General features: G+C 42.0%; 1 protein-coding gene across 3 annotated transcripts in view; it reads left to right on the forward strand.

Moving 5' to 3' along the window:
• The first annotated feature begins 4,458 nt into the window (after positions 1-4,458).
• Positions 4,459-24,422, forward strand: part of Pspc1 (paraspeckle component 1) — a 93,168-nt gene continuing 73,204 nt past the window's right edge. For all 3 annotated transcript variants that reach the window (XR_009381246.1, XR_009381247.1, XM_059273580.1), the window contains exons 1-4: positions 4,459-5,019; positions 13,999-14,300; positions 20,923-21,018; positions 23,508-23,704. Coding sequence is in view for 1 of the 3 variants with exons in the window: in XM_059273580.1 (XP_059129563.1) it covers positions 4,651-5,019; positions 13,999-14,300; positions 20,923-21,018; positions 23,508-23,704 (964 nt within the window). In the remaining 2 variants the exon portion in view is untranslated. The remainder of the gene's footprint in view (positions 5,020-13,998; positions 14,301-20,922; positions 21,019-23,507; positions 23,705-24,422) is intronic.

Here is a 24,422-nt window from a genome sequence, read left to right on the forward strand (position 1 = left end):
GATGGTTGTGAGCCACCATGTGGTTGCTGGGAATTGAACTCAGGACCTCTGGAAGAGCAGTCAGTGCTCTTAACCTCTGAGCCATCTCTCCAGCCCCTTCTTTTCTTTTTTAATTTATTTTTATTTTATGTGCTGGGGTCTCGCCTGCATATATGTCTGTGTGAGAGTATCAAATCTTGGAGTTACAGACAGCTGTGAGCTGTCATTGTTATGCCCAGATCTCAGGGACCCCCAAAAGACTACCACAGAGACCAAATCCCATAAGTAAAAGCAGAGAGCCTTTATTTTCAAGCTCGGAGCTTGGGCTCTCTGTTCGATGCAGCAGTGAGAGCAGAGAGCCCAGAGCCCAGACAGGGTGGGGTTTTTTATCATAACAGAGGTTGGGGTGAGGGGATTTCCAGGGTTCAGGACCCTGATTGGCTGACATTTGTCTAGGGGTATAGGGAATGTTTGAAATGTCAGGTATTTCCCCTTAGCTGCAGGCCCCCTGGGTGGGGTCAGCATATGGCTTTTCCTAGGTCCAGGTATTGCCTGCCAGCTGTGTCTGGGCCTCTAAGCCTGTCATGGCAGCTGTGTGGTCAAGCTGTTTTGGCCCCTCCCCCCCACCATTTGGGTGCAGGGAATTGAACCATGGAAGAACAGTCAGTGCTCTTAATGATGAGCCATCTCTCCAGCCCCATTTTTTTTTTAAATTTTTATTTTATGTGCATTGATGTTTCATCTGCATATATGTGAGTGTGTGAAAATGTCAGATTCCCTGGAACTGGTGTTACAGACAGTTGTGAGCTGCCATGTTGGTGCTGGGAATTGAACCTGGGTCCTCTGGAAGAGCAACCTGTGCTCTAAACCACTGCACCATGTCTCCATCTCCAGCTCATTTGTTTTTGAGATAGGGTCTAATTTGCAGCCTAAGCTGACCTATAACTCACTATGCAGCCCAGGCTGGTCTCAACAGTCCTCTTACCTCAGCCTTCCTAGTGCTTTGATTGTTGGTTTTAAAAAATAAGTGGCACTGGTTTCCATGTGAGGAAAGGTCAGAGGCACGACAAAACCCAGGAGAGAGGAGGGGGAGGAGGAGAGAGCAGAAGAGAGGGGAGGAGTCTGTGTCCAGCTTTTTAAGGATTCCCCTGCACAGGTGGGCTTACGGAGCTACGCCATGTATGCGCATTTGCGCGACCACTGCACGCGTTTGCACAATCACGCAGCACACTGATGATGTAAGAAGTAAGACTCCTTACTTAGCTACTGAACTGCACGTGCTTGGTCATATAGCTGGAGTGGCAGAATCCTAACATTGTTGACATCTGTGAGCCACCAAGCCTGAATTGACTCGTAATTTAAAATTCCAGTATACAATTCTGTCAGTTTTGACAAGCATTGTTTTGATAGTTGTATAGTCACTACCACTAGACAGTTTCATCACGTGAGAGCCAAAGTTACATTTCAAGTTTTAATTACTATGCCTTAGAAAACCATGAAACAACAATGCCTCTGATCTGCAAGCTCCTTGCTCAAGGACAGATAGTTCCTGAAATGCTGGAGGCTATTGTTTATGAGAGATAACAAGCCACCTGTTTTCACTCCCCTAAACAAGTTTGTTTGACCCATCTGCACAGGATGTGCTTGATCACATGTGGGCGGGAGTTTAGGAGCAGGAAATATGTCAGGATGTATGTTTGCCCCTGATTGGACCTAATGGAAAATGCAATGAATAATGGGTTTTCTTTCTTAAGACCTTGCCATACTTGATTCAGGGCCTATTTCCCAGGAACTTGGGTATGGACCTGGCCATTGCCCATCCACCTGGCTAGTATTTGGTTTTAAACTGTGGTAGTGGTCTTATTCCTGATTGGTGGGATTAACAGTCTGTTTTAGTCCTTGCTGGCCAGGAACTGACAGTGATTCACCTGCCTCTGTCTCCTAGTGCTGGGATCAAAGGTGTGTGCCACTACACCCATCTAGTATGAAGCTTCTTGAGTCACTGTGCTAATTGTCCTAGCAGTTTATTTCTGAGTAGTATTTCACCACAGTTTATGCTATTTAGGCTTCTGAGCATGTGCCTTTCCTGTTCTCAAGCTCACTCCCATCTTTGGGAATGCCCTTTTCTTTTTCCTTTTCTTTTGATGTTTTGAGACAGAGTTTCTCTGTGTAACCATGGCTGTCCTGGAACTAGCTCTGTAAACCAGGCTGGCCCTGAACTCACAGAGATCCACCTGTCTCTGACTCCTAAGTGCTGGGACTAAAGGCATGCGCCACCACCATCTGGTGACTTTATTTCTCAATAAAGTGTCTCTGTTTCTGTTACCAGCAGTTGGGTAGCAAAGGCAGGTATCTCACTGAGTTCCAGGCCAGGTTGGTCTACATAGCAAGTTCCAGAACAGCCAGGGCTACTTAGTGAGACTGTCTCAAAACAAAACAACAAAATGAGAACAAAAACCACACCACCAAATACAATACTTTATCCCCTCACCAGTGCAAGGCTTTGTTTCCAGTTTTTGTTGACTTCAAATGAAGTCCGAGCACCTCCTCACCCTCTGCAGCTTGCTATGGTGATGCACATTCATGACCTCAGCACGTGAAAGCTGAAGACATAAGGTCAGGATTTCAAGGTCACTCTTAGGTACACAGAACCTGCCACAAACAAGTAAAGCTCCTAAGAAAATTTGCATAAAAGATTTTGTATGAACATGATTTTTATTTTACTTGGATAAATATTTTTTAATGATCCTTTTTTATTTTTTTAAATTTTATTTTTTATTTATTTAATGTGCATTGGTGTCTTGCTTGCATATATGTCTGTGTGAGGGCGTCAGATCTTGGAGTTACAGACAGTTGTAACTGCCATGTGGGTGCTGGGAACTGAACCCAGGTCCTCTGGAAGAACAGTCAGTGCTCTTAACTGCTGAGCCATCTCTCCAGCCCCTTGGATAAATATTTAAGAATAGGTTTTGGGGGAAAGGTGAGAGGAGGGACTGGGAGGATAGGAAGGAGGGGAAACTGTGGTCCAAAGGAATAAATGTATTTAATTAATAAATAATAATACAAGAATAGGCTTCATATTTTTACTAATTAAAAGAAAAACTTTTATGTTAGTATGAATGTTTTTCCTGTATGTATGTGTACCATGTGTACCATGTGTACGCCTGGTGCTCAGGACCTGGTGTCAGATCCATGTAACTGGATTGTGAGCAGCCATGTGGGGGTTGGAAGCCAGGTTCTCCCCGAAAGAACAGCTGGTGCTCTTAATCACTGAGCTACCTCTCCAGCTCTTGAGTTTCCTATTGTAAAAAAATACTGACTTTAATGAGAAACTGCTGAACTCCTTGTAGAGTAGCATGTGAGTTTAGTTGCTTTTCACTGTCTTCGAGGATTCACCTTGTATGTGCCAGAAACTATATGTTGAGTTGAGAGATTCGGAACTGCTCACAAATCTTCAAGTTTTGCTCCTTGAATCCTTACAGAATGAGTTTGTGATACTTAAGTCTGTGGTCTACAGAAATTCATGGTCTGATTATACTAATTTTGTTTTTGTTCTGTTTTTTGATACAGGGTTTCTCTGTGTAACCTTGGCGGTCCTAGAACTTGCTCCATAGACCAGGCTAGCTTTGAACTCAGAGATGCATCTGCCATATATATATATATATATACATATTTTTTTTTTTTGAGACAGGGTTTCTCTGTAGCTTTGGAGCCTGTCCTGGACCTTGCTTTGTAGACCAGGCTGGCCTCGAACTAACAGAGATCTGCCTGCCTCTGCCTCCCAAGTGCTGGGATTAAAGGACTGTACCACCACTACCCAGCTGGAAATACTGTTTTATTAAATGTTGTTTATAAAATATATAAATTTTGTCACGCATGGTGGTCCATGCCTTTAATCCCAGCACAGGCAGGTGGATCTCTGAGTTCGAGGCCAGCCTGGTCTAAAGAGGGAAAGACAGCCAGGGCTATACAGAGAAAAATATAAGAAGGCGATTTAAAAAAAAAAAAATTCTTTTTAATACCACTTTGCTGTGTAGCCCAAGTTGACCTTGAACTCCATATCCTTCTTCCCTAGTCTACCCAGTGCTGAAAACATGCAAGTTTCCATTTTCCCACTCAGTGATACTTACCATAATGTTTAAAAGGGTAAATACATTCCCTAAATTATTGTATTTTTCACACAGTACTGCACAGGTATAATTTGTTCCTTACATTCTGTGTCTGACCTGGGTGTCCCGGGTCAGAGGCCGGAGGACCGAAAGTTCAAGGCCAGCCTAGGATATGTAAATACATCTAGTTGCAAAAAGCAAAAAGCAACAATTCCCCCTCCCCCCAACAGTCTCCACTCTCTTAGGATGCAAGGTCCCCGGGAGCGGACCGTGGCGCTCGGCTCGCCCCCATGTGCGCACGCGCCGGGCTTGCAAACGGTCCACGAGTGCCGGATTTGCGCAGGCGCGTTGCGGAGGGGCGGGACTCTTCGCCCGCGTCTCCTCTTCCAACTGCAGTTGGAAGCAGCGCCATTTTGAGCGTTCGGCCACCGCGGGCGTGATTGCGGGGAGGCAGGGCTCCCGCGTTTACCTGGCTTTCCTGGCTTCGTTTCCATAGATACATGTGGGGACGTGTGTACACTGACGCTTAGGCCGCACCCGCACCGGAGGCGAACTGGCTAAGATGATGTTAAGGGGAAACCTGAAGCAAGTACGCATTGAGAAGAACCCGGCTCGCCTTCGCGCCCTGGAGTCGGCGGCCGGCGAGGGCGAGCCGGTGGCCGCGGCGGCCATGGCGCTGACGCTGGCCGGGGAGCAGGCGCCGCCACCCGCGCCTTCGGAGGAGCACCCGGACGAGGAGATGGGCTTCACCATCGACATCAAGAGTTTCCTCAAGCCGGGCGAGAAGACGTACACGCAGCGCTGCCGCCTCTTCGTGGGTAACCTGCCCACCGACATTACGGAGGAGGACTTCAAGAGGCTCTTCGAGCGCTACGGCGAGCCCAGCGAGGTCTTCATCAACCGCGACCGCGGCTTCGGCTTCATTCGCCTGGTGAGTCTGCGGCAGGGCGCGAGGAAACCAAACAAACAAACAAAAAAAAGGGCAAGCTGCGGGGGCCGCGGCTTGGCGTGAGGGCGCCACAGCGTTTCGGTCCCCGGCTAGCCTCAGGTTTGTAGCTGTGGGAGCCCGGGTACCGCAGGGGGGCGGGGTCAGGAGGGCGGGCGGCGTCCTGGTTGACGGTCTTGCCAGACGGAAATAGTGTTGTCACGAGGTGAATTGGGGATGAACTTGATGAGAAATGTAAGCAGCAGCGGACTTGTTCCTTAAAAGAATGGTCCAGATCATCCTTTCGCTTTCAAGGGGATGTGCGTTGAAGGACAGGGGATGTAGCTCTGTGGCAGAACTCCGGCCTAGGATGCTCAAGGCCCAAGGTTCCATCCCCAGCATCTTAACAAGTAGGCGCCCTCTCCCTCTCTCTGCACTGCCTGCTGTCTCACCTAAGTCACCCAGGTCTGCAAACTCGTGGCAGTAGCTGGGGGCAAGGATGGGGGTGCTACGCCGTGTTTGATTGAACCTAGCTTTAGAATATTATCCGACACCTTCTTTAAGGACAGTTAAATTCCAATATGTGAGGCAAAAATGATGCCTAGTTATCTGTTGAAGCGGTTTTTATTATTACTGTGTGTGTAATGGGGAGGGCGGGCATACATGCATGCCATAGCATTTGTATCATGTGTTCTAGAGGTTAGCACAGTTCCAGAGGGTTAGAGTCTGTGACCATCATGGTGAGGAGCATGGCAGCAAACAGGCAGGCATGCGTGGTGCTGGAGCAGTAGCTGAGAGCTTGCACCTTGATCCAGAAGCAGAAGGTAGAGAGAGCTAACTGGGAATGAATGGCTTTTGAGGCTTCAGAAGCCCACTCCTGTTCAAACTACCACACTGATATTTAACATAGAAGTGTTTTTTGTTATTTTTATGGTTAGATCTTTGTATCTGATTTTTTTTTTTTTTTTGAGGCAGTTTCTCTATAGCCCTGGCTGTCCTGGAAGTCACTCTGTAGACCCTGCTGGCCTTGAACTTAGACATCTGCCTGTCTCGAGGCCTCCCGAGTGCTGGGATTAAAGGTGTGCACCACCACTGCCCAGCTTATATCTGATATAGTAATTGCAATTTGTATAAGTTGTTATCTGTTTTTGAAACAGCCTCAGTTATATATCTCAGACTAGCGTGCGTTGGTGTTTTGCCATGGGTGTTGGATACCCTGGAACTGGTGGGTGCTGGGAACTGAACCCAGGTCCTCTGGAAGAGCACTCAGTTCTCTTAAATGCTGAGCCATCTCTCCAGCCCCAACCTTCAAAATTTTATTCTTGATGTGGATTTAGTATATAGAGAAAATTGATTATAATTTGTTACATTTTTAGGACAGATACTTGAATATGTAAGTGGCTTCAAGAGAAGGGTAAATGCAAGATGCTAATGAGGCACAAAAATTTTCTTAGAATTAATGTTAAGGAGGCAGAGGCAGGCGGATCTCTGTGAGTTCATGGCTAGCCTGGTCTATAGAATGAGTTCCAGGACAGGCTCCAAAGCTACACAGAGAAAGCCTGTCTCAAAAAAAAAAACAAACCAAACCAAACCAAAACAACAACAACAAAACACAAACAAAAAGAATGTTAAATATTTAGTACATACTGCAAATATAAACACATTTACTTAAAATCATTTTATTTAATTATTTTTTCTATCTATCTATCTATTTATTTATTTATTTAGTTTTTCAAGACAGGGTTTCTCTGTGTAGCTTTGCGCCTTTCCTGGAACTCACTTGGTAGCCCATGCTGGCCTCGAACTCACAGAGATCCGCCTGGCTCTGCCTCCCGAGTGCTGGGATTAAAGGCATGCGCCACCACTGCCCGGCTAATTATTTTTTTATTTATGGGGTTTTGCCTGCATGTATGCCTGAAGCAGGCATTGGATCCCCTGGGACTGGAGTTACAGACAGTTGTGAGCTGCCATGTGGGTGCTGGGAATTAAACCAGGGTCTTCTGGAAGAGCAACCAGTGACATTAACCATTGAGCTGTCTCTCTAGCCCTAAATACATTTAGGTGAAGAGAAACAACTTCTCTTCTGGCTGGCATAGACTTACCCTATAGACTAACTTGGCATCAATCTCACAGGCCCACCTACCTCTACCACCCGAGAGTCAAGGATTAAAAGTGTGCACCACCACAACAGGCTATTTATATATATTTTTGAGGTAGAGTTTCACTCTGTAGCCCAGGTTGGCCAGTAACTCATTATGTAGCCTAAGTTAGCCTTGATCTTCTGGCAGTCCTCCTGCCTTAGTCTCCTGGGCACTGGGTTTACAGCTGTAAGCCAACATATCTGGCTTCATATCATTTAAGAATAATTTCTGGAATTATAAAGTAGGAAATGGGTGCTAGAGAGATGGCTCTCCATTTAAGAGCACTAACTGCTTCTCCAGAGGTCCTGAATTTAATTTCCAGCAACCACATGGTGGCTCATAACTGTGGATAATGGGATTCGATGCCCTCTTCTGGCATGCAGAGGTACATACAGATTAGAACACTCATAAAATACATAAATAAATAAGTCTTAAAAAAAAGGAAATGAACAGGCTGCTCTTTGTTCTTTTAGGACATATTCCTGAAAACTGGGCTTGGTGGCACACACCTTTAATCCTAGCTCTGTGGAGGCAGAGATAGGAGGATCTCTGTGGGTTCCAGGCTAGCATAGTCTACATAGCAAGTTCCAGGACAGTCAGGACTAAATAGACAGACCCTGCCTCAAAAAAGAAAAAAAAAAAAAAAGAAATATGTACTCTTTTTGTTTTTGTTTTTGTTTTTTCGAGACAGGGTTTCTCTGTGTAGCTTTGCGCCTTTCCTGGAACTCACTTGGTAGCCCAGGCTGGCCTCGAACTCACAGAAATTCGCCTGGCTCTGCCTCCCGAGTGCTGGGATTAAAGGCGTGCACCACCACCGCCCGGCCCAATATATGTACTCTTTTAAACCTGACACCCAATATTTTTTGTGTAGGAATAGGAAGACCTGTTCATTGAAAACTAGGAGTTAGCTTATAGAAATTTGACTTTTTAGGTAGTTTTACAGTATAATCTGAATTCTGTGAATATTAGGTAAAATTATAAATTTTAAATGTTGCTCAAGTATATTTTTCAGTTGGAATACATATGTAAAATTGTGTACTAGATGTGAATATAAATATTGGTATGCAGTGACTTAATGAGTATCGATGGTAGAATGACTATAAAACAGCAATAGGAATTGTGCCTGGTTTGTATTTCTAGATATTTCCCACCTCACCTCTTTAGGAGAGACAGGGTTGTGTGTAGCCAGCCTTCATAGTGTTGAGATTATAGTTGTCACCAATGTCCCTCTCTAGAAGTACTTTTAAAAATGTATTAATCATTTTCAACTTTATTTTTATGTTATGTGTGTTTGTGTTTGCCTGCATGTATGTGTCCACCATGTGTGTGCCTGGTGGCTATAGAGGACAGAAGAAGACATTGGATCCCCTGTAGCTGGCGTTATAGATGGTACAAGCCATCATGTAGGTTCTGGGAACCAAATCCAGATCCTCTGCAATAGCAACAAGTGCTCCTAACTGCTGAGCCATCTCTCCAGCTCCTAGAAATACTTTATAGAAAGTGTCCTCAGCTCCGGAAAAAAAAAAGTGTTTTGTTTCTTTTGCTTGTTTGTGTATGTGTACGTGCGCCCAACAGCATACATGTGGCATGAGAGGACAACCTGCAGGAGACATTTCTCTCCTTCCACCATGTGGGTCCCAGGGACACAGTTTAGGTTGTCAGGCTTGAAAGCAAGTATCTTTACCTGCTGATCAATTTTCATAGCATTTGGTAATATTTATTTTTGGAGGCAGGGCCTCACTATATAACCCTGTGTAGCCTGAAACACAGAACTCTGCCTTCCTTCCCCTCCCAAGAGTATTGAGATTAAAGATGTCATGTCCAGCCTTAATTTGGTTGTATTTTTTTGAGACAGCATTTCTCTGTGTAACCATCCTTGCTGTCTTGGAGCTCTTTCTGTAGACTAGGCTGGCCTTAAACTCTCAGAGATCCGCCTACTTCTGCCTTCCAAGGGCTGGGATTAAAGGCATACACCACCACTGGCCGCTTGGCTAATTTGGTAATCTTTGATACACAAATTTCTTTTATATTTCTGTTTGAGATAGGGACCAGTATAGATCAACTTGGCTTCCAGTTCACCCTGTAGTGCAGGATGATCTTGATTTCCTGAGGGTCCTCTTGTATGACATTTTCTGGGGAACTATGAGCAAACATCTCCTTACCCTAGGTTTCAGTTTTGTTTATACGTCTTAAGGTGTGCCTGAATGTATGAGTATGTCTGTGCATCATGTGTGTGCAGTGCCCATGGAGGCCAGAAGAGGGAGTCAGACTCCCCTGGGACTGGAGTCCTAGATAGTTGTGAGCTGCCTCAGCGGTGTTGGGAATTGATTCCAGGTCCTCTGAAAGAATGTCAGTGCTTTTATCCACTGAGCCATCTCTCCAGCCCTTTACCTCTACTTTATTTAAAAAACAAATTGTGTGCACAATCATGCACACACACACACAAAAAACTATACAGGTTATGGGAGTTGGTTTTCTCCTTCTACTTTCTGAGTTCTGGGGATTACACTCAGGTTGTCTGGCTTGGAAGCATGAGCCTTTACCTGCTGAGCCATTTCACCCAGCTCCAGTAAGCAGGACTTAAAAAAGATACTAAAGGGGCTGGAGAGATGGCTCAGCGGTTAAGAGCACTGACTGCTCTTCCAGAGGTTCTGAGTTCAATTCCCAGCAACCACATGGTGGCTCACAACCATCCACAATGAGATCTGGTGCCCTCTTCTGGCCTGCAGGGACATATGCAGACAGAACACTGTATACATAATAAATAAATAAATCTTAAAAAAAAAAAAAAGATACTAAAATGTCCTTTCTGCATAAACATTTGGTTCCAAACGTGAAAAATGTAGTTGCCAAAAGCAAAAATGTACTTGATTTGGCCAGGTGTGCTCTTGGTGGTGCGTTATTATTAACACTCGTGAGGCAGAGACAGATGGATCTCTGTGAGTTTGAGGCCAGGATGGTCTACATACTGTGTTCCAGGACAGCTAGGGCTATGTAGAGAGACCCTATATCAAAAAAAAAAAACAAACAAACAAAAAAAAATGTACTTGATGTAAAATTGAGACACGGGTGGCCTCCTCCAAATGAAATGACAGAATTTGTGACTTCATGGATAGGTCAGTGAATCCAAACAGGAGCTGCCCTCTGGAAACATTCTTTAGTTTTAGAGTTCTTACCAACCCACATTAATGTTCTTACTGCCTAACATTTCCCTTTGCTCCCAAGCTTTTTAGTACAAAGAAATTTTGATAGAGTTGCAAATGTTCTCATACTCACCATGTAGATTTTAAAATGAAGTTTGCCAAAGTTTTAATATCTATTATCTCTTCACCAGTTTATGACCTTTAATATTCCAGCTTGCTTGCCATTAACTAGAGTTCTGTGTAGGATACTTGTATGTATGTGTATGCACACACAGTGAAAGGCTTTTTTGTTTATTTGGTTTTTGGTGTTTGATGATTGAACTGAGGGCCTTCTGCATGTATAGGTAAGTACTCTGCTACTGAGCTTAATCCCTAGCCTCTAAAAACACACGTTTTAAGTGTATTAGTTGGTGAGTTTTCACAAGTGGAATGAATATATCTGATTAATATAAACCCTTATATAAAAGTAGAGAACATGATTATTGTCTTCAAGAATTTTCCTTGTGGCCAGACGGTGTTGGCACACACCTTTAATCCCAGCACTCGGGAGGCAAGCCAGGCAGATCTCTTGTGAGTTCAAGGCCAGCCTGGTCCCAGAGCGAGAGCCGGGACAGGCACCAAGATTACATGGAGAAACCCTGTCTTTGGGGTACGGTGTGTGTGTGTGTGTGTGTGTGTGTGTGTGTGAGATTTTCCTCATGTTCCCTCTGTCTCCAATTCCCTCGTAGCATTTTAATTTAGTGCTGCTAGATTATATTACACATTGAATAACAAAGTACTTGCTTTTTTTTTTTAAAACATATTTTTGTTTTCTGCTATTAGTACTGTTGAATTAAGATAAAAGCAAGACGTGTGTGTGTGTGTGTGTGTGTGTGTGTGTGTGTGTGTGTGTGTGTTTGGTGCTGGGAGATTGAAATGAGGCCTTCTCATATGCTAAGCAAGTGTTTTCCCACTGAGCTATATCTCAGCTGTCTAAAAAAAGTTTAGATTACTTATTATCAATTATTGATTGATTGATTGTTTTTCAAGACACAGTTTCCCTGTGTAGTCATGGCTGTCCTGGAACTCACTCTGTAGACCAGGCTGCCCTTAGACTCAGAGATCCACCTGCCTCTGCCTTCTGAATGTTGAGATTAAAGCTATGAGCCACCACTGCACTGCCAGATTTATTATTTTTAGTTATGTTTATTTGTATATGTATGTGGGGGTATGTGAATGCAGGTGTCCATGGCATCCAAAAGAGAGAGTTGGATTCCTTTGAGCTGAAGTTAGAGGCGGTCGTGAACTTTCTGGTGTAGGTGATGGGAACTGATCTTAGGTCCTATGCAAGAACAGTATACATGTTTAACATTGAACCATCTCTAGCCCAGATATATATAGATATATATAGATATATATAGATATATATATCTATATATATCTATATATATCTATATATATATAAAATTTGTGATCCTCTTGCTTCAGCCTCTTGAGTAGTGGAGATTACAGACATGTACCTCTAAGACAAGGTACAAATGTTTTGGTATCTCTGAATAGATTGGCTTCATTTGCGGTTTTGTTTGTTTGTTTGTTTGTTTGTTTTTTCGAAACAGGGTTTCTCTGTGTAGCTTTGCACCTTTCCTGGAACTCGCTTTGGAGACCAGGCTGGCCTTGAACTCACAGAGATCTGCCTGGCTCTGCCTCCCGAGTGCTGGGATTAAAGGCGTGCGCCACCACTGCCCGGCTTTTTTCTTTTTTTAAAAATAAGTTTATTTTATTTTACATCCCGGCCACAGTTTCCCTTCCATCCTGTCCTCCTAGTATGTTCCTTGTGTAGATATGTTTCTTATATTAAATCTTACATTAGAAGCTCTTGGTGGTCCTTCTTGGAGAATTTCCAGAGCACAGTGAAGAACATTTCTTTTAAATTTACCATTTATTCATTATATATACTTATCTTGTACCAAACGTGTGAAATCTCTGAGTAGGAGGAAGTTTCTCTCTTTCAGTTTTTTTTTGGAGGGGATTTTTGAGACAGGGTTTCTCCATGTAGCTTTGGAGCCTGTCCTGGAACTCACTTTGTAGACCAGGCTAGCCTTGAACTCACAGAGATTTGCCTGGCTCTGCCTCTTAAGTGCTGGAATTAAAGGCATTCTCCACTGCCCAGCATCATCATCATCATCATCATCATCATCATCATCATTATTATTTTGGTTTTTCGAGACAGGGTTTCTCTGTGTAGCTTTGCGCCTTTTCCTGGAACTCACTTGGTACCCCAGGCTGGCCTTGAACTCACAGAGATCAGCCTGGCTCTGCCTCCCGAGTGCTGGGATTAAAGTCGTGCGCCACCAACGCCCGGCTATTATTATTATTTTTTAAAGACTTAGTTATTATGTATACAGTATTCTGCCTGCATATATGCCTGCATGCCAGGAGAGGGCACCAGATCTCATTATAGATAGTTGTGAGCCATCATGGGAATTGAACTCAGGACCTCTGGAAGAGCAGCCAGTGCTCTGAACCTCTGAGCCATCTCTCCAGCCCTCTCTTTTATTTTTTTGCTAGATTTATTTATTTATTTATTTATTTATTTATTTATTTATTAATTACAGTAGTAGCACACATATGGAGGTCAAAGAACACCTTTGGGAATCTGTTCTACCTTTTGTGGGTCCTGGGGATCAAATATCAGTCATTTTGCTTGGTGACAAATGCCTTTACCTGTTGCATCATCTTACTGGCCCAGTGTTCATTTGTTTTGAGAGGTAGGATCTCATTGAGAATCAAGTAACAAGTAATTTGTGGACTGTAACAGTTCTTGCCTTTCTGTTAAGAAGTGTGTAGCCAGGTGGTGGTGGCTAATGGAATCCCAGCATTCAGGAGGTAGAGGCAGGTGGATCTCTGGGTTTGAGGCCAGCCTGCCCTACAGAGCGAGTTAGTTCCAGGATAACAGGGATACACAGACCCTGTCTTGGGAAAAAAAAAAAAAAAAAAAAAAAAACAACAAAAACAAAAAAGCCCCGACAAGACCTAATGTTAGTGTTTGCAGATGATGTGGATTAGGCTGGCAGTGGGAATTTGATGTTGTATCAACCAGGCATGGTAGTACATGCTTGTATCTCAGCACTCACAAGTAGAAGCAGGGATGGTGGTAGAAGGGGCAGCTTTGAAGCCAGCCTAGACTCTGTAGGGAGACTCAAAAAAACAAAGCCCATAAAGAAATGAATCAATTGACCAATCTCAAAAATATTGAGGTGTATATAAAGAATTATTATTTTCATGGTAGTTCTAGAAACTGATACTTATTCTCAACAATAACTTTTCTTTCTTTCTTTCTTTCTTTTTTTTTTTTTTTGTAGACAGGTTTCTCTGTGTATCCCTGGTTGTCCTGGAACTCATTTTGTAAGCCAGACTGGCCTTGAACTCAGCGATTGGCCTGCCTCTGCCTCCCAAATGCTGGGATCAAAGGTGTGCAACTAGACACACACACATACCCTGGCTGAGTTGTGTGTGTGTGTGTGTTTTTTTTTTTAAGCTTAAAATATTTACAATGGTGTTTTGAATAACCTAGTAAAAGGCATGTGATGCCAAAGTTAAAGATAAAAGAGACCTTTTATCTGTTTCCCAGTGTTACCCAGTATCCTTAGAGCCAAGCCTAGTCTAATTTTTTTTTTGTTGTTGTTATACAACTTTAAAAAATGACTTTTCTTCTTAAAAAGGAATCCAGAACACTGGCTGAGATTGCAAAAGCAGAGCTGGATGGCACCATACTGAAGAGCAGACCTCTCCGAATTCGCTTTGCTACACATGGAGCAGCTCTCACGGTTAAGAACCTTTCTCCAGTTGTTTCCAATGAGCTTCTAGAGCAAGCATTTTCCCAGTTTGGTCCAGTAGAGAAAGCTGTTGTGGTTGTGGATGATCGTGGAAGAGCTACAGGAAAAGGCTTTGTAGAATTCGCAGCGAAACCTCCTGCTCGAAAGGCTCTGGAGAGATGTGGTGATGGGGCCTTCTTGCTAACAACGTAAGTGTTAACTATCCTGTCCTCTGTCCAGTTACATATGGGCTGTGTCTGGATTCTGATGTTTGCTGGTTTGTTTTGTATAGTTTATTAATTTTTTTTGAGACAAGGTTTCGCTGTCTAGCTCTGGATGGTTCAGAGCTCGCTATGGAGACAGGTTGGCCTCCAGCTTGTGAGTAATTAAAGGTGTGCATGCACCACCAGGCCTGGCTTTAAAAAAAAACAAGTTTGTTGTTGTTGTTTTTGATCTAGTCTATAGATGTTGGCCTCAAACTTGCAGCAGTCCTGCCTCAGCCTCCTGAGTGCTGGGTTTATAAGTAAGTGTGTGCCATTACCGTGGTTTGTTCTGGAATAATATTTTTCCTTGTAATTAATTCTACCATGTTTGTATATGGTAAGTAGATATTTGAATACTTTTAATTTTTGTGTGTGTGTTCACTGGGAGTCATATAAGAAATTTGAAGCTTTAAGAAATTTTAGCTTTCTTGAGGTATAATTTTCTTAGATAAAAAACCATCTTGTTTTAAATGTGGAACCCAATGAATTTTTTGATTTTTGTTTTGGGCACAGAGTCTTAACTTGCTTTGTGATCTAGGCTGTCCTGGAACTCACCTTGAATTTATAATCCTCCTTACTGTGATTCCCAAGCATTATAATTAAAGGCATGTGTGGTGGCTGGCTGGCTCAATAGGTATGTTTTTTGTTGTTATTTTGAGATACAGTCTTGCTGTGTAGACCAGGTTGGCTTCAACCTTACTCTGTAGCTTGGGATGACTTAGAACTCATTCTAGTGGCTGGGATTACAGGTGTGCATGTCCACACCCAGTCAGACTGTTCTGCAGAGTGGTCATATCTTTTTCATTCCTCATTCTCACCAGCAATGACTGACAACTTCATATTTCGTTGGAGGTTAAATTAGATTTTATTTCTGATAATTAAGGTTGAGCATCTTTTTGTGTGCTTTTTTTGGTCAGTTATATCTCCTCATGAAGTATGTGAAAATTTTTGCCCCTACTCCTTTTTTTTTTTAAAGTTAGGTGGTTTGTTTCTTTTCCTGAATTACATAATCTAGATATACATCAGTATTGTAAATATTTTTTTTAGTTTGTGACTTGCATTTTTATCTTGTTTTGAAACAAGATCTCACTATGCACTCTTTATGTAGACCAGTTAGCCTTGAACTACTAGAGATCTGGCTTCCTCTGCAAGATTAAAATGTGTGCCACCATGTCCAACTTGTGGGTTATGCTTTGGGAAGGATGGGCAGTGCTGGGTGTGGAACCTAGGGCTTTGTACTTTGTAGACAAGCTCTCTACTTGAGCTATCATAGTCTTGTAGTGTGCATTTTAATTTTCTTTTTAATTACTTAATTTATTTATAGTGATACTAAAGGACTGTTTTTAAAATTTTTTTTTCATTTTACATACCATCCCCTGTTCCCCCTCCATATTCTTCTCTCACCTTCCACCTCCCCCCCAAATTATTTATTTTTAAGTTTTACTTTTAAGTATGTATGTGTATTGGTATATGTACACATGACTGCAGTTGCCCTTAGAGGCTAGAGGTGTCTGGTATGGATTCCTCTTGACCTGGAGTTTTAGGTAGTTGTAAACTGCCGAATATGGCTGCTAGAAACTGAACTACTGTCTTTTGCAAGACCAGTATGTTCTTGTAACCACTGAGCCATCTCTTTAGAGCAGTGATTCTCAACCTGTGGGTTGCAACCTCTTTGGGGGATCACATACCAGATATCCTGCTTATCAGATATTTAATTTATAATTCATAACAGTAGCAGAATTACAGTTATGAAGTAGCAACAAAATAATTTTATGGTTGGGATGTCACCACAACATGAGTATTAAAGGACTGCAGTATTAGGAAGATTGAGAACCTTCTGCTCTAGAGCCACATTTTAATTTTTAAATAGTGGTTTTCAAAGAACAGCAGAAGCCAGAGTTACTGGTGCTCATGAGCCACCTGATAGGGATTTTGGGAATTGAACTAGGGTCCTCTGGAAGAGCAGCAGTACATTCGCTTAAGTGCTGAGTCCTATCTCTACCTCTGATGACTTATTTAAACTGAGCATACACTATTTTCCACAATAGAATGCCTTTCAAGTTGCTAACAAACAATGCATTTGGTGGGAAAATGGGGTGGGAAAAGCCTTACAAAATCATAACTCCAGGTTTGGGGTGTGTGTGTGTGTGTTTGTGTGTGTGTGTGTGTGTGTGTGTGTGTGTGTGTGTGTGTGTGTAAGTGTGTAAATGAAAAGGCCAGAGATCATTGTTGGTTGTCCTCTTTAAGAGTTAGGTACATTGTTTTTGAGACAAGGTCTTGCTGCGACCTGAGGCCCAATGCTATGATTAGCTATGCTAGCTGGCCAGTGAGCTCCAGGTATACTCTTGTCTCTGCCTTTCCAACTCTGTAATTACAGGTGCTGCCCCACCTGGCTTTTTACATGGATGCTGGGGGTTGAGGTCAAATCCTCATTCTTGTGTAGCAAGCACTTTGCTGACTGAGCCATTCCCTTGCCCGGTAACTCCAGGTTTGTCATTGATTGGGCACTTGATTTATTTTTTTCGGTCATTTTATCTGCGTGTTCCCATATGTATTTTTTGTTAAAATGAATAAAATTAGCAAATGTGTCTATAAACTGAATTTAAATCAAGATTTAAAAACTTTTTCAATACCTGAGATGAAATTGAAGTTTTAAAAAAAAGGTGAGATAATGAACAAGGAGTAGTAGGTAAGCATAATGAAACCACAGATGCTAACATGTTAGCATACTTCCCATTAAAGATAAAGTGGGACAGTCCCTTAAGTACTTATTCTGCACCACATATTCCTCACTTTTTTTGTTATGTGATAGGATGATGGGGCTTGTGACTGATCTTGGCTCATTTGTTCTGTGTCTATTTAGGAACAACAAAAGGGAGAGTTGGGGGAACATTGTAAATTTTGTGCTTGTCAGGTTCTGTTTCAGAAAGTTGTCCTCCCTTCTTCCCTAATGCTACCAGTTATCTAGTGCCCATATTCATGGTAAAGATTGAATTTATAGTGCCTGACATGCTTGGTTTGTTTCCTCCCTTCTTCCCTCCTTTGTTCCCTCCTTCCTTTTTTCTTTTTTACAGGGTCTCACTACATAATCCTGGCTATCCTGGAATTTGCTACGTAGACCAGGCTGGCCTTGAACTCACAGATAACCACCTGGCTTGCGTCTTGTATCTGACATGTTTTAAAGTACAGAACTAACATTTCTTTTTGAACTTTATTCTCTCTTTTCTTTGGTTTCATGTAGTTTACCTTGTCATTTCTGAATTGTGTGATGTTTTATGAGAGATGCTTAGTACATTTTCCTTTTTGAGTCTCTTAAAATTTTTTTGGACGGGGCTAGAGAAATGGCTTAGCAGATAAAGGCACTTGCAACTCTTGTAGAAGACCCAGGTTTGGTTCCCACATGCGCATGGCAGCTCACAATCATCCCTAACACCAGTTCCAGGAAATCTGGTATCTTCTTTTTTTTCCTTTGAGACAGGGTATCTCTGTGTAACAGTCCTGGTTGTCCTGGAACTCGATTTGTAGACCAGGCTGGCCTTGAACTCACTGAGATCCACCTACCTCTGCCTCCCAAGTGCTGGGATTAAAGGTGTGTGCCACCACTGCCCAGCAATAAATCATTTCTTTTTTTAATTTATTTTAACTTTATGCGCATTGGTGTGAAGGTGTCAGATGCCCTGGAACTGGAGTTATAGATAGTTGTGAGCTGCCATGTGGGTGCTGGAAATTGAACCTGGGTCCTTTGGAAGAATAGCCAGTGCTCTTAACCCCTGAGCCATTTCTCCAGCCCTCAATAAATCATTTATTAAAGAAAGAATTTTCAGTCTTTTTGCCCTCTTCTTTCTTAATTATTTAATTTTAATTTTATGTGTATGAGTGTTTTTCTGCATGTATGTCTGTACTTTGTGCCTGCCTGCTGCTGATGGAGCTAGAAAAGGGGGTCAGATCTCTGTTGTGAGCCTCCATAGAGGTGCTAAGAATTCAGCCTGGGTTCTTGGGGAAAAGCCTCAGTGCCTTTTAACTGCTGAGCCATCCTTCCAGGACCCCCCCACCACCACCACCACCATTTTTTTTAAAGGGTTCTTCTGTAGTCTGCTTGCATTTAGTTTAAAATGACTTTGAACTTAGGTTTCTCCTACTTCTACTTCCTGAGTGCTGAGATTATAGGCACTACCATGTCTAATTTTATTCAATTCAGGGCATGGAACCCAGGGCTTTATGTATAACAGGCAAGTAAGTACTCTTATCACTTGAGCATTATCTCTAACCCATTTTATGTATTTTCTCTAGTTTCGGTTACACCTTGATGTTAACTGCTTGACTTGTATTTCTTAAAGCATCACTGTTCTAAAGGCAATATAGTTTTAATACTGCTTGCATGGTAATCATTTGGTAGCAGACAAATCATAATATTGTATCATCTGTTCTGCTTACTTCACTCTTCCACTTAAGAGCATAGTAATGTATGGAGGGTTTTTGGGCATATCTATCAGCATCCATTCCTGTCTCTCCCTCTTCAGTCCCTAATTTGTTCCTTGAGTGTCCTGTGGCTTCCACCTCTGTGTGTGCACATGTGCATGTGTTCGTATGTGCGTGAATGTGACTGATGGAGGTCTCATATTACGGTTTAGGCTCATGTTTGTCTTATTTGATACAAGGACAGGACCTTATGTAGCCCAAGTTGGCCTAGAACATGCCCTGTAGCTCAAGGATCACATGAATTCTTCATCTCCTTGCTATCTGTACCTCAGAAGAATATATATGTGTACCACCACAGTTTTTGTTTTTGTTTGTTTTGTTTTTCAAGATGAGGTTTCTCTGTGTAGCCCTGGCTCTCCTGCACTTCTCTCTGTAGACCAGGATGGCCTTGAACTTACAGAAATCCACCTGCCTCTGCTTCCCAAGTGCTGAGATTAAAGGTGTGCACCACCACTGCTTGGCTAACTTTTTTTTTTTGAACAGAGGGAACATGGACTTATTAAGGAAGATTGAGAATTGTGGAGAGTGTGAGAGAGGATTTCCTATAATAGAATTAAAAAATTATTTATGTAGATGTTTTGTGTATGTCTGTGTATTGTGTGTGCAGTGCCTGAAGAGGCAGAAGAAGGTGTTAGATCCTCTAGAACTGGAGTTAGATGATTTCGAGCTGCCATTTGGGTTCTGAGAATTGAACCTGGGTCCTCTGGAAGAATAGTAGCCAGTGCTCTTAACCACTGAGCCATTTCTCTAGTCACTGCTGTAGAATTTTTAAAGACTATTGAACAATATTGGTAGGCCCTGGGCCACTGAAAAATAGGGAAATATAGGTGTTTGAAGTGGTAGGAATTGGATGATGAGGCCACATACATAAAATATGGATTCGATAATACCTTTCTGTGTGCTGGGGATTGAACTCATAACCTCCTTCTCGGTTGTTTTGCTTGTTATTTGAGACAAGATCTCACTTTGGTGCACGCACACCTGGAACTCACTATGTAGCTAAGGCTGGCATTCATCTTGCTCTAGCCTCTGTAGTGCTGGCATTACAGATGTAAGCTATTGTCTTAGTTTGGTTGCTGTTGCTTCAATAAAAAAAGCTGTGATTGAAAGCAACTTGGGGAGAAAAGGTTTATTTCAGCTTATAGTAGTCTGTCATAAAGAGAAGTCAGGAAAGGAACTTGAGACAGGAATTGAGGCAGAGGGCGTGGAGGAATGCTCTTTACTTGCTCTCTTAGTTCATTCAGTTTGCTTCTTTATACATCCCAGGACCATCTGCCCAGGGCTGGTACTACCCACAGTGGGCTGGGCCCTTATACATAATCAAGAAATGCCCACATGCTTGTCCATAGACCAGTCTGATGGTATTTTCTTAGTTGACATTCTGTATTAGTTATAAAACACTTATGACCAAGGTGACTTAGAAGAGTGAATTATATTTGGGCTTACAGTTCCAGAGGGAACTGAGTCCATGAGGGCAGAGTGAAGAAGCTGAAGTGAGCTGCTTGAGTAAGAAGCTCACACCTGCAAGCACCAGAGCAGAGAGAGCAGTCTGAGAATTGTGCAAGTTGTTAACTTTCAGAGCTCTCCAGTGATCTACTTCTAGCAAGGCCATACCTCCCAAGCTGCCCCAAACAGTGCTACCAGCTAGGGGCCAAGTATTCAAATGCTGAAGACTGTGGGGGATTTTTCTCCTTTAAACCATCACAGATGACTCTAGCTTGTGTCAAACTGACAAAAATAACTAACCAGCACAGCTACCATGCCTACCTATTTTGACCCAGATATTAAAAATTAATTAACTAATATTGTAGCAGGGTCTCACTGTGTTGCTCTGGCTATCATAGAACTCACTATGTAGACCAGGCTGGCCTCAAACTCACAGATCCTTCTGCCTCTGCCTCCTCGGTACTGGGATTATAGGCGTGCGCCACTACACCTGGGTTTATTTTCATCTATGAATACGCATGATTCTTAGACATTTTCTTAACTGTGACATTTTTCAAGTAAATATTTTTATTATAAATTTTAGGAGAGAATGTTAATTGTAGTCATGAGATTAATTTTTATTATTGCCTTTATACTTATCTAGAACACCTCGTCCAGTCATTGTAGAACCCATGGAGCAGTTTGATGATGAAGATGGCTTACCAGAGAAGCTAATGCAGAAAACACAACAATACCATAAGTAAGACTTGATTAATAAAGATATTTTAGATGTGTATTGTTTAGAGTTTATTACATTTTCATAAAGTACTATTAGAATATAAATTGGTTAATAGAATGTTTTGGTCTATATGGAATGTTATTTTTATTAAAAAAAAACTATGTATTTAATTTTATGTGCATGTGCCTAAGAGTATGTATATGCACCACATGTGTACAGGAGCCCACAGAAGTCAGAAGCAGCATTGGAGCTCCTGGAACTGGAGTTACAGGTGGTTGTGAGCTGACTTATGAGAGCCAAACGTGGGTCCTTTGCAAAAGTAGTAATTGCTCTTAACTGCCGAGCTATCTTTCTAGCCACATTATTTCCCCTTCTTATGCATGGATAAAACATGCTAATTTTACTTAGAAATATTTCTACTTTTTATTTATTTAATTATCTCTCTCTCTCTCTCTTTTTTTTTTTAAAGTTTCACTGTGTAGTTATGGCTGGCCTGGAATTTGCATATGTGTATATGCACATGAGTACAGGTGCCATGGAGGCATCAGAGCCCTGGATCTGGAATAAAGGCTTAATTGTTGAGCTGTCCGACATGGGTGCTAGGAACGAAACTCTAGTCCTCTGGAAGAGCAGCAAATGCTCTTAATTACTGAGCCATTTCTCCTCCCTCCCTCCCTCCCTCCCTCCTTCCCTCCTTTCATTTTTTTTTTTTTTTGGTGGTGATTATTTTGTTTTGAGTCAGTCAGGGTTTCACTGTGTAGCCCTGGATGGACTGGAACTCACAGTGTAGACCAGGCTGGCTTCAAACTCAGAGACACCTGCCTGTCTGATTCAGGGCAGCTGGGATTAAATTTGTGTGCCACCATGCCTCTTATTTTTCTTTTCTTTAACCCCCCCCCCCCCCATTTGAGACAGGGTCTTGAACTGACAGAGAGGTGCCTGCCTCTGCATCTAGACTCCCTTTCTTTCTTATCCCCCAAATGCCCTTCCAGAACCAAATCCTGTGCCTTAATCTCTCCTCTACTGACCTAAATTCCTAGTCCCTGTATATGATTCTTGTTAATTACCTCCTTTTGCTCTATAATAACTTTCTGTGTTAGTGCTTGGAATTTTGTCGCATCAGATCATCTTCCTTTTAATTCCAAGTAAAATGAAAATTCCAATTGTAAGGTTTCGATAGGTGAGATGAGAATTGTGTTACTATTAATACTTGTTTTGTTTTGTTTTGTCTTTTCTTTCTTTTTTTTTTTTTTTTTTTTTTTGGTTTTTCGAGACAGGGTTTCTCTGTGTAGCTTTGCGCCTTTCCTGGAACTCACTTGGTAGTCCAGGCTGGCCTCGAACTCACAGAGATCCGCCTGGCTCTGCCTCCCGAGTGCTGGGATTAAAGGCGTGCGCCACCACCGCCCGGCCTTGTTTTGTTTTTTCAAGACAGGGTTCTTCTGTTTAGTTTTGAAGCCTATTCTGGAACTCTTTTTGTAGACCAGGCTGGCTTCAAACTCAGAGATCCACCTGCCTCTCTGCCTTGCGAGTAGTGGGTTTAAAGGCATGCACTACCACCACTTGGGCCTACTATTAATACTTTTAAAAGAAACTACTTATAGCTGGGAATGATTGAAAACTTCATTTGAATTTCAGGTGTATTCATAGCTCTTATTTATTTACTGTTTCTTTTTTTGAGACATGGTCTCTCTATGTAGCCATGGTGGCCATGGAACACACTGTTAAAGACCATGCTGTTCTTGAACTCATGTAGATCCTCCTGGCTTTGCCTTCTGAGTGCTAGGATTAAAGGCATGCACCACCAGCCTTGGCCCATTTTTCATTTAGTCATTTGTTTTCTCATTTGTTATTTGACTTTTGAAAGTATGTGTTTACATAGTTGTGCCGTAAATTATATGTTATAATAGGAATTGTGTTATATGTTTGAGATACAGCAATTGACTGATAATGTTTGTTTTATAATGGCACAGCTGTTAAATATATAATTACAGGTAGACTGAGTCAGTTTGTTATTTTTAGCCCAGCTACTTAACTTGGTACATAACAACAACCGCGCCCCCTCCCCCCCAAGCTGAGGACTGAACCCAGGGCATTGTGCTCTACCACTGAGCTAAATCCCCAACCCCAACAAAATAATTTTATTACTAAGAATCTGATTCTAAGACTATTAACTTAGAACTCATTGGGTTTGTATGTTGCAGGTTTCATTATGTGTAGTAGTTGAATGAAAGTGAGAAAGTCTTTATGAGAGGTAGCAATAATAACATAGGTTAGAATATTGCATTTTGTAAGTTTGAATCATGGTTTCATTACTTACTAGTCAGGCGCTCTTGGGAAGTTTGATAAATTCATGTATATAGTATCTTTCATGATACTGTCATGAGACAATGTAGAATGAGTCACTGTTCAGACCATAAATATTATAAATGTCCAATAAGTGATAGTTGTTATTCTCTGTTGTTGTTTACTTTTTAAGTATACATTTTTATATGTTTTTAATGTTAATGTAGGGAAAGAGAACAGCCACCACGGTTTGCTCAACCTGGGACATTTGAATTTGAATATGCATCTCGATGGAAGGCTCTTGATGAAATGGAAAAGCAGCAGCGTGAACAGGTTGATAGAAACATCAGAGAAGCCAAAGAGAAGCTGGAGGCAGAGATGGAAGCAGCTAGACATGAACACCAATTAATGCTAATGAGGCAAGGTAAAAGAGATGTGCCACTGATTTGTATTAGTATTTTGTTGTTAGTTGAGCTTTTGGAGATAGGGTCTTTCTATGTAGACCAGGCTGGCCTTGAACTTACAGAGTTCTGCTTGTCTCTGCATTCTGAGAGCTGTATATTAGTATTAACATGCCAATTGGAGTTCACAAACGAGTTATAACTTAATATATTAGTTAAATTTTTTCCTGAGAAATTTCGTGGTTGTTTTAAAGACAGAGTCTTACCTGGTAACTCAGGTTCTTCTTGAACTCTTGATTATCATCTTGAGTATTGGGATTGTAGATGTGAGCTACAACTCCTGATGAGAACTCTTTTTTGAAAAGCTAGACATTTAGTAGGATTGAGTGTCTCTCATCCAGAAAGCTTAGGGACAGATTTGTTTCAGAGTTGGATTTCTGGGCTTTAGCTCTTCCTATTCAGGATATTTATTCGGCTTGGGAATGTGTGAGGGAGCTAGAGAGGTGGCTCTGTGGTTAAGAGCACTGCCTGTTCTAGAGGTTCTAGGTTTGATTTCCAGCACCTGTATGGCAGCCACAACTGTCTATAACTCCAGTCCAGGGGATCCGATACCCTTTTCTCTAGCTTCCTTGGGTACTTGAATACACATACATAGTTCACAGACATGCATGCAGGCAAAACACCCATACATGTACAAATAAGGAGGACAAAAGTGTTAGTAGCTGGGTTTGTAGTTCAGTT

This window comes from Peromyscus eremicus, chromosome 9, assembly GCF_949786415.1.
Source record: "Peromyscus eremicus chromosome 9, PerEre_H2_v1, whole genome shotgun sequence".
Lineage (NCBI taxonomy): Eukaryota > Metazoa > Chordata > Mammalia > Rodentia > Cricetidae > Peromyscus > Peromyscus eremicus.